This window comes from Xiphophorus maculatus, chromosome 20 (genome assembly GCF_002775205.1).
Source record: "Xiphophorus maculatus strain JP 163 A chromosome 20, X_maculatus-5.0-male, whole genome shotgun sequence".
Classification (NCBI taxonomy): domain Eukaryota; kingdom Metazoa; phylum Chordata; class Actinopteri; order Cyprinodontiformes; family Poeciliidae; genus Xiphophorus; species Xiphophorus maculatus.
The window spans coordinates 17,417,426-17,427,816 of NC_036462.1; the positions used below are offsets into that span (position 1 = coordinate 17,417,426).

At 36.3% G+C, this 10,391-nt stretch overlaps 2 protein-coding genes across 2 annotated transcripts; both read right to left on the reverse strand.

The window, feature by feature from the left end:
- Nucleotides 1-721: 721 nt before the first annotated feature.
- Nucleotides 722-3,964, reverse strand: LOC102231266 (translocator protein-like). The gene is made up of 4 exons (XM_005810444.2): nucleotides 3,644-3,964; nucleotides 1,667-1,842; nucleotides 1,450-1,588; nucleotides 722-1,345 (listed from the first exon to the last, which is right to left on the reverse strand). Exons 1-4 carry the CDS (start codon nucleotides 3,644-3,646, stop codon nucleotides 1,172-1,174), a joined length of 492 nt encoding a protein of 163 aa, XP_005810501.1. The 5' UTR covers nucleotides 3,647-3,964; the 3' UTR covers nucleotides 722-1,171.
- A 1,114-nt stretch (nucleotides 3,965-5,078) lies between these two features.
- LOC102231530 (translocator protein-like) lies at nucleotides 5,079-9,084 on the reverse strand. Its single transcript, XM_005810445.3, has 4 exons — nucleotides 8,939-9,084; nucleotides 6,960-7,135; nucleotides 6,055-6,193; nucleotides 5,079-5,947 (listed from the first exon to the last, which is right to left on the reverse strand). The coding sequence occupies exons 2-4, from the start codon at nucleotides 7,130-7,132 to the stop codon at nucleotides 5,777-5,779; spliced, it is 483 nt and encodes a 160-aa protein (XP_005810502.1). The 5' UTR covers nucleotides 7,133-7,135; nucleotides 8,939-9,084; the 3' UTR covers nucleotides 5,079-5,776.
- Between the last annotated feature and the right edge of the window lie 1,307 nt (nucleotides 9,085-10,391).

The following is a 10,391-nucleotide window of genomic DNA, read 5'->3' on the forward strand; positions in this document are numbered from 1 at the left end:
TTACTCAAGGTTATCATGCTGTGAGAATCTCACAATCCATGTCCAGATTTAGCATTATGTGATGGACTGAAATGTGTTTACAATATGTAAAAGGTATATGCACTCTTTGCTTTATAAATCTGTTAATGTTTATATTTACAGCCAAAGAAAGTTCAACTCCTTTTGCAGAAATAGTGTTTGTGATTATATTTGCGGCGAGGTCTACTGGGACAATCTTCTTGTTTTCAAGGAAGGATTCTAACTTCATAAGTTTGCTTAGAAAATCTTATTTACAAATGAGAAAATGCCATTTTATGACAGTGAATACATTTTATACAGTAAAATTAAAATATATGTCAACATGTTTAAAAATAATTACATTTAACTCATTCAAATGAATTGAAATATGTATTTGTGAATTTCGCAAAGCCTAGTCAGCTATATGTATTTTAATCCAGTACGAGCATAATCAGGTCTGTGACAAATTGGAAACAAACTTTAAACAAGTCAAACACATTTACTGCAAAACTGAGCAGGAGTTTCTGCACAGGGAAATAAAGTCATGAATTAGAACTCAAGTACCAGAAGCTGCAACTCCTCTTATTCTCACAGCAGTTAACACCAGGCTGACGCCATGTTAGAAACAGGATCTATAGCAGCTCATTTTAAACTGAAAGAGATTTTATGAACACTTTGGAACACAAAGTCTTCTTACTCCCGTCTTTAAAAAAAGTGGCTCTGGTTTGCTTAAAAAACTCATTTTATTTACAAATGAAAAGAATGCAAATTAGAACACCAAACTTTTACACGCAAAAATGAAAATAATGATTCGTAAAAATGTTTAGCAAAGGAAGCACAGAAATATAACAAAACTCAGTTCCTATATGGACCCTGAGTTAAGCTGGATACTCAAAGTCTGAAAAGCTTTGATCAGAATGTAGTATACCTTATTGTATTAGTGTGACAGGAATAGTGCCCATTTTTAAGAGTTACTTTGAAGAGCATGGTGATCTGCAGAACAGATGGGCATGATTTACTAATAACATGTAGACAGGTCCTTGTCAAACTGATAGACAAAAGCTGAATCGTAAAAAAAATGCTTAGCTGTGAAACTGATCTGTCATTTCTGCAAAGGAATTTTATTGTAGTGAATTAAGATTTAGCAATGGAAATCAACACACTGCAATGTGCTCTACTCTTCCTTTTTCTCTGGGTTATCTCTCCATACGCAGTAGTTGAGGGCTGTGGCGAGGCACAGCCAGGACAGATAGGGAGCGAGGAGCAGGGAGGCGGTGCGGCTGATGGAATACCAAGACACCATGGTGGCTCCAACCGTCCCCGTGAGAAACACGATCTCCACCAGGGCCTAAATTACACAGGAGGAGGGCATCTCATTGACTGGACTGGATTTCAAACATTAATCACCCTTTACATGCATTAGGTAACTATTTGAGTGAAATTTTTTTTTACCCATTTCAGTTTGTGTGCACCAAAGAAAATGGGAGTCCAGGCCCAGTTCAGAGCGAGCTGCAGCCCATAAAGCCCCAGTGGAACCACAGCATCTTCAGTGAAACCTCCAAGCTCTTTCCAGATCAGGTAGGAGCCATACCTGCATAAAAAAACCATCCAAAAAATAAACTCACTGTAGAGCAGAGTGGCTGAATGATGAATCTAGTGTCCCACTTACCCCATTCCGGTGTACAGGCAAGTCCACACCACAGGGAATGCTGCGTTTGGTGGGCGCCATGAGGGTTTGTTCAGGGTTGGGTACCAGTTTTTTACCTCTTTGCGTGTAATGAAGCCACCATAGAGACCACCGACGTGCGGCAACGCCGTCAACCCAATCATAGGCAGCCACATGGTCTGAGATAAGAGCAAGTTGTAACAGTTTACCCTCTGCTAAAACTGCAGATATTAATTAATCATGTTATACAATAACTTTCATAAACTCTGAAGAGGCAGGCAAAAAAAAAGCTTTTTTCAGGGTAAAGGCAATGGACAAGTGATCGTCATGAATGAAAGAATAAAATGGATAAGTAGCTGGTAACTAAACATAGTGCTTTTAAGTGTGACTAATATTACAATATCTCTATTTCAAACAAAAAAAATTGACTTTTCTTCTGTATTTTTAATCAAACTAGGATATTGTATCCTGTTGTTCAATCTTTGTATAGTATAGGAAAGGAAGATGTCTCGAACATGTGCACTTTTGCACAACACATGCACAAAATGCAACATAATTTTACATTATATTACATCTACATACTTTGCAAAAACAAGAAAAAAATATTTGGAAAAAATATTTTCATCTCCAAAGTTAACCTTCAAAATCATCTACAAGGTTGAATGTTTTTTCCATGTTTTTCTATGTCCAGGTCTTCCAAGGTTTTAAGACCATTCTAGGCTGAAAATGTCATTCAGAAATGAAAACCACAATACAAGTGGATTTGGAACACTGGCACACATTTGTCTGTCTGGAAATTGAACAGAAACCTTTCAGGATAAAATAATGCAAAACATCAATTATAATACGTAGTAGCAGAAAGTGCAAAAGACATGCTGCATTGTTGGATATGATTTGCTTGTTCTTCACAATCAACAACTATGTTCAACTTTATGTCATTCTGAACAGGTGAAAACTGTTGCAAATTTAGAGTGCACATACTATATGTGCAATTAATACATAAATTACAGCCTATTTATGTGCAAACATAAAATTAAATTTCATACATGTACACATTGTCTCAAAGCACTTGGATATTTCATTGTAGGTTTCCTTTTCATACGTTTTTGTTGCAGTACAATGTATATTTTTCGAACCAAGTTACAAAGGTTTCATAACTTTTGCTGCACTGAGTACTTTGTTCAACTGATCTTTTAAGTGTGCTATAAAAATACACTTTGAGTTGACTTAGCTCTGTGGTGTATTACTTTGGATTTTGTTTCCTCAAATAAATAGATTAAAATTTTTCACCTTTAGTTTACTGTTTTGTTTATTGGTGTAAAAGCCAGTCAAGTTTTTACAGAAGAACATATAGTCCAGGCTATTTGTCCATAGTACCCATTAATTTTACAACCTCCCAATAAAGTTGGTTATATACAGGGCCAAGCCTCCATGGGGCCCCAAGCGGCTCAGTGCTCTTATGCCTTGGGCCGGCCCTGGTTATATATCATTTTAATAGTTGTTATTCAACCTCCAGCTGCTGTTTGAAGGTCACACGTCCTGATGATAACTCCATGTGGGCATATGGGTAACCATTCAAACATTTATCTAGTATCCAATTTATATGACCAGATTCAGTACAGAAGTTAACATTTCAGGATCAGCTTTTGAATCTAGTATCATATTTGAACTGTAAACTTGTACGCCTTGTTTTGTAACTTGCGCGGTGTAAGGCGTGTCCGAACGGACAATTCTCCAAAAATAATCTGCTTAATTAATGATGAATACTTCGTGGAACTGTAGGGAATATTGAGTGTTTTTGGCAGGTTGTACGACATGTAAACAAAAAAGAGCTAACGCGCATTTCCTTTCGCGAAATACTTTGTTGCAAAACGTATTACTTAAAACACAGAGCGGTCAAAGTTGCAGAAAAATGATTTCCCTCAGTATTCCTTTGCATCGTGTGACGGCTCAGGTCATGAGTTTGTTTGAAACACTTACCATCTCTCAGTCCGGATAGTTGATACGCTGTATATAAAAGGTAAAAAGGAACAGCAGACTACAGACATACAGTCTCTAGCATGCTGACAGTCCTGTGATATAGCTGCTTTTAAAGGGCAGGGCAGCCTTATCGCCGCGGTCACTCCTCAGTCCCGCCCACGATCAGCCACCCAAACAACGTGACGGCGCTGTGGCGACAGTCAGGAGGCCTAAAACATATAACTATCAGAGAACAAGGATCAAAAATGACAGAAGCTAACACTTTTCTTGCTCAGCCTGTTAGTACAAGTTTCCCGTTGGCTTTTCAGTCGGCGGAAACGTAACGACAGCAAAGATTGCTAAAGGGTCAAGATAGTTTCCTTCCCTTCTCACATGAATGACGTTGACTCTTAGCTGCAGCTCTGATACAACCCCAGCTGGTCCCTGATGTTAAATCATTAACATTTCAACATATTTGACATGGTTTACTGTTTTGAAACTTTTAAGCAGTCACGTATTCTCTAAAAATATAGACAGACATGACATTTGTCAAAGAACAGCAATGACTACTTGAAAGTCAAAATACACCATTTTTTTTATTTCAGGAGATTGAAGCTAATCTATGGAGGACCAGAACTGACATAATTAAAAATAAATAGGGCAGGACTCCCAAAAGTTTCGTAAACCTTTCCAGATTGATTATGGATTACTTTGTTTCTCTCTTCTGTAATTTTTTTCAAGTGGGCCTTTGTGTTTTAATCTACTCATCAGACAGGTTCTATTTAAGTGATTTTTCTGACTACAGATTTTTCTGTAACCACGGTTGGTTGTGGCGGGTGAAATACATCACGTCAGATTTTAACTTGTAAAAAAAACTTACACTCTGAATCATTTCCTATTCATCTAACAATTTTGCACTACTTTAATTTTAGTTTATCAAATAAATCACTTGGCCTGAAGTCAAAGTGCTTTTTCCCTTTTTTGTTCACATTAATCCAAAAGACTAATCTTCAATGAATCTTGGTTTCTGCCATTCACAATAAGGATGTGAATCATAGACTTGAGAAATTCATGGCTCATGATGACTAAATGACTTTATGCAACATGTATCAGAAAAGAATATTTCTGTGACTGTCTGTAGCTGATCATTTTTATTCGATCAATTTTGGTAATATGCCTGCATTTTCATAAATAGCTAACATATCAACAATTCGTCACTCCTGTGGCATCTACATACCTGACCAAACAAATATTTTTTAGGTAACTAAAAAAAAAAAAAAGCAACTGAACTTTTCTTGTTTTTGAGATTTCTTCATTATGGGGGGGATGAAAGCTCTTCAAAAGCCAAGAGAAGTGCATTTATTTTCTATTTAAGAAGTTTTCTCCTAGATAACAGGCTATACACAAACGTCAGGGGATGTAAATTTTTCAACAAATGAAATTGGTTCACTTGCACTCTTTATGTGACAATGTTTTATTCAATAATTCAAGACCGACAAGAGTACAGAGATAAGTTGATGGCAAGACAAAAGCCTTTAACAAACATCTATTGTCCAGGCACTTCAGTTTATTAAATTTTTCTGGGGCTAAAAACCAAAAAGCACAAGTTGGTCAAGAGTATTACCAGAAGAAACTTTGCAGAAACAAACATAAATTACACAAAAAGAACAGCATTCCAAACCAGTTATAATCGAGCCTGTTAGATACAAGGTTTCTGTTGCTCAGTCATTTTGGACATTCGTAGTTTAAGTTCAAATTAACCTACAAATTACTCAAAATAAAAACTATCTGATTTAATTAGATAGCCTCTCAGAGCCCAAAAATATGCATGTCAAATTTACAAAGTTTCTAAGCTGCCCCTTTGTGTGTGAAGGTGAGTGTGACCTATCCTTGGTGTACCCTGCCCTGTGCCCAGTGATAGAACAGGATAAATACAATTCATTAACAGCTGGAGGCACATAGTTAATTTTCTCAATAATACCATAATAATTGTTTTTAGACCTCATAGCTGCCTTTATCACACAGAAAAACATCAATAATTGCTTTTAGAATCAGACTATCATGTAACCTGGTACAAAAAACTATTATTTTTCTTAGGTTAGGTTGCAGATTCGTTGTACAGAAATGACCTAGAAAAATACTGTAAACTGTACTCTACTCTTTTTTATCAGGGTTGTCTCTCCATATGCAGTAACGGATGGCGGTGGTGTAACACATCCAAGCCAGATATGGCGCTAAGAGCAGAGAGGCAGTGCGGCTAATGGGATACCAAGACAACATGGTCGCTCCAATTGCCCCATCGAGAAGCACAATCTCAATTAGACCCTAAAATGTGAACATAAAACACATTTATCAGACAATTTGCAATAGTAAAATTCACTTCTAGAATTTAAAAATAACAATAATAGAGACCTCTATGTTTTAAAGCCTACCCATTTTTGACTGTGTGCACCAAAGAAAAGAGGAACTGATGCCCAGTTCAGAGCGAGCTGCAGCCCATAAAGTCCCATTGGGACCACTGCATCCTCAGTAAAACCCCCAAGCTCTTTCCAAATGAGGTAGGATCCATACCTGCATGGAAAAAAAGGACAAATTCTTAACACTTAATCCTACATTACAAAAGAGAAGGTTTTCTTCCTTCATAAGTGAGTACAGAATGAAAGAAAAGTTGTTTTAATACCTAGAGAAGGAAAATATTCAAGAGCATGCTTGGAGAGGTAGCAGCTGCGTCTGCAAATACACTCAAAAGTCTAAATATTTTTCATGGCAATATAATATTAATAGCATTATAATTGTTGAATCCAAAATATGGAACTTGGTATCACTATTAATTGATAAACAGTAGAGATAAAATATTACTAGAGATGGTAATTTCAACAGCTATTACAAGAATTAGTTTGATGCAATGTTTTGTATATTTTCAGTACTTCTGTATTTTTAGGTTCAAAATATATTGTTTAGAAAGCAGAAAGAAAAGAAAACAGTAAAATCTCAGATGTTATGCTGAAAAATTAAATTTTGAAATACTAAAGCATCCATGCATTCAGATGAATCATCAGTATACTTCAAGTATGTTTGAAAATCTGCCAACCAATAGTTTAGAGCACCTACATGCACTCTGCATGGCTTTTTATTTTTGTTCCTCCTTAGCATGTATAAAAATAACTTGCGCTGCAGGAATGATAACAGAGCAATAAAGTCATACACATTCACTGAGAACTGATAATATATCGGCTCCTGGTCCTGAACTTTTCATTTTGAAAACATTACCTGAATTAAGTACAAAAAGGACAAGTTCTCTGGAAGACTGAACTTAGCCATGCTGTGTATAATTTACCCCATCCCTGTGTAAAGACTCGTCCACACCACAGGGAACGCTCCGTTCGGTGGGCACCAGGAGGGTTTCTTCAGGCTTGCGTACCAGGTGTAGACCTCCCTGCGTCGGATGAAGCCACCAAGAATCCCTCCGACGTGGGGCAGGGCTGTGAACCCAATCATTGGCAGAGACATGGTCTGAAACAAGACCAGATGATTTTATGACCGATTCCGAAGAAGATGGGTCGCAGGAATTATACAATACAAAAAGTAATTGCTCCCAGACAAATAGCTTCAGTTTTTTCTTTTTTTGTCACAACTTTCACATCATCAAGCACATTTTATTATCACTCAACTAACGTGACTAAATACAAAAAGTAGTTATTAAAGGGTGATTTCACTTATTAGGGGAAAAAAACAATCCAAAATAATCTTGTCCTATGTTAAAAGAAAAAATAAAGTAATTGCACAAGAATTCAGTTCAATTCAGCCACACAGCAGATTTGAGCATGAATGGCCAGAGGTTATACCACAACATCATGTTGTATGTCTAGACTTTAACTAGCCTACTCTGAAACCCTAATTTTGTTTAGTTTTTCAGTTATTAAAATCACTTGTTGTGATGTGTTTTGAATCACTATCCTGCTGCAAATCCTAGGGTGCATTCATAGGCTAAAGACCATGAACTTATTGTTGAACATTCTCCATCTGAACTTTTTATGTTTTTGCTAAGAACAGAATTCATGGTTTCTAAAATAGCAAAGTATCCCGAGATGTTTGCACAACCACTTGCCAGTTTGCCTGTTATTGTGATGTTCTTTTTCTGAAATGCATCAGAGGTCAGTACCGCTCCAATGTCAAAGGGAGGGTGATTCAGGATGGAGTCTGCATGTTGTCTCTATGCATGCGTGGGTTCTCTTTGGGTAGTTGTCCTCTCACAGTTCCAAAACATGTGGATGTGAGGAGTGTGTTTGTGCACAGCTGTTTGTTCTGTGTGTCTCTATGTTGCTGTGTGACAGAACAGCGACCTGTCCAGATTGTGCTTTCTGCAGCATCTAACGGGATGAACTCTGCTTTTTGCATTTACTCTGTTTATGTTTATCAGATTTTATGATGATCAATGATCTGAAACATTTAATTATTGGAGGACTATCTATGTCACATTTAATTGTGACATAGTGCATCCCTTTAAATATAAATAAGAAAGAAGGGAAGTAAAATAAATGTTTTTTTTTCTAAGTATGCCCATATTGTGTTTTTACAAAAAAGAAATTTCTGGCTGAATTAGCGCAAATGTGGATGGTATCAATTTAGTCACTGTTCACCAGACAGTATGGGTTGAGAAACTTTTTCTGTGACAACTAGCTTTTGCAGGTAAAAGTTCACGCAGTTTGTATCCAGAATGTGTGGGTCTGCAGAGATAGGTGCCTGATCTAAGGGAGATCATATCCATCTATAGAGAATATCTTATTCTTCTTGAAAAACGGCCTAATAACATAATCTTATAGTGCTTGTTTTTATTTTCTTATTCTTATTTTACCTTTACAGAACATGCAAATTACAGCGTAATCAAATTTAGATCCACTATGCTGACAAAAATGACATTAAAGTAACGTTTTTCCTGTATAATAGAGTTTTACAGAAGATATGAAACAAATAAAGCACGTGACTAATAACAAAACATCCTGTTATTAAGCCAATTCCACAAGGTGTCAAACTCCAGTCCTCAAGGGCCGCAGACCTGCAGTTTTTAGATGTGCCACAGATACAAAACACTGGAATGAAATGACTTAATTACCTCCTCCTTGTGTAGATCAGTTCTCCAGAGCCTTACTAATGAGATAATTATTCTATTCAGGTGTGGTGCAGCAGAGGCACATCTAAAAGTTGCAGGACAGTGGCCCTCGAAGACTGGAGTTTGACACCCCGAAAGTGGTCGAGAGAGATGCGACTAAAGCCATTTAAAAGTAGCCTCGAAATTCAGAGCAATTTGTGTCTTACCGTCAGCGTGCCTGACAGCTCAACAAGGAAGTCACTAGTGATGTAAGAAATCGTTATGCAGTCGTTTACGTAAACTGTCTGGTTTCTGAAGGTGAAGGTTATTGTCCGACACTCCCTACCTCAAACGCAAAAAAGGCAAACAGCGTAACGTCACCACGTTCTGATCAGCCATTGGCTGCAAGAACAAAAATAACTAAATAAAATAAACATATTCTATAACGCCGAATTTGTCCACGGGTCAAATAGTACCCTTCCGTGTTTTGATGCTTTTTTATTATTATTGCCTAATCTCGTCTGTTTTATTTTACTTATTTATTTGCTGAGATTACAAAACGTTTAAGATAGTTCCCCACCTCTGCACCACAGAGACGTTTTGTGCCCCGTTCAATTTACCTCGGAAAACCTAAATCTAGGAACGTCATCACGCTCTGTTTAAAAGGCTTTATTACATTTTGAAGTAATGTTAGAGAAGTCAATTAATATATTAGCCGAAGAAGGTATAACTACTTCCAACATATTTTTATTTTATATTTTAATAAAAGCAAGTTGCCATCCAAAAGAATTACAAAAATAAGAGTAAAAATGTATTTCATAAAAAGGCTACTTTAGTATAATATCTAATTTAATATTTCAAATTGATGTAATCAAAGAGACAAAAATACAGTTATGTGTAAATTCTGTTTTTTTTAAAGACTAAAGCACAGCAGACAAAGCTTGAGTACAAACAAGAAGTCTCACTTCAATATATTTAGGTACGTTTCTGTGTCTGCTGCATTTTTAGTTAAAACATGTTTGTTCTTCATTCAGTGATGTATCCAGAAATTTCACTCAAGCAAGAGTAGAGCTTTCTAATATGACAATAATTAATATTATTTTAGTAATGTAATATTAAGTAAAAGTATAAATTATGGTACTGTAAAACAACTAGTTGTGCATATTTTCCATACAGTTGCTCTAGTAAACAAGTCTTGTTAACAGTCTGCACCAGAATAAATGAATTGGCATCATCAATTTAGCTGTTTTCAGTTTTATTGCTCTGATGCTATAGCATTAAGCAAACTTGCTAGTCATTTGTATCTTAAGGCACTTCAAGGTGCTTTATTTAATAATAAAAAAATACAATAAGCAAAAAAACAAAAAACAAACATAACAGAAAACAGAAGTCATGAAAAGTTTAAATACAGGTCAGAATAAATCTATTTTCCAATATAAATTGAAGGCAGCTCAAAACAAAACTGGGTTTAGCCTTGATTTTAGTTCAGCAGTTATGCAGTTTTCTGGAAGTTTGTTCTAAATTAGAGGAGGATTAAAAACTGAAAGCTGCTTTGCAGTGTTTGGTTCTGGTTCTGGGGGTTGTTATGGTTATTCATGCATGCAGCAGTGTGCATGCAAGTAGATAAAAGAGATGGAGAAATGATACAGAATCATACATCCATAACAGTTTTCAAGCTAC

Coding starts and splice junctions, on each gene's coding strand:
- LOC102231530 (XM_005810445.3), bottom strand. CDS start 7,132: ATGTCTCTGCCAATGATTGGGTTCACAGCCCTGCCCCACGTCGGAGGG. Junction 6,194..6,959: donor AGTCTTTACACAGGGATGGG/GTAAATTATACA, acceptor TTTTCCATGCAG/GTATGGATCCTACCTCATTT. Junction 5,948..6,054: donor GTGCACACAGTCAAAAATGG/GTAGGCTTTAAA, acceptor TTCACATTTTAG/GGTCTAATTGAGATTGTGCT.
- LOC102231266 (XM_005810444.2), bottom strand. Junction 1,589..1,666: donor TGCCTGTACACCGGAATGGG/GTAAGTGGGACA, acceptor TTTTTTATGCAG/GTATGGCTCCTACCTGATCT. Junction 1,346..1,449: donor GTGCACACAAACTGAAATGG/GTAAAAAAAAAT, acceptor TGTGTAATTTAG/GCCCTGGTGGAGATCGTGTT.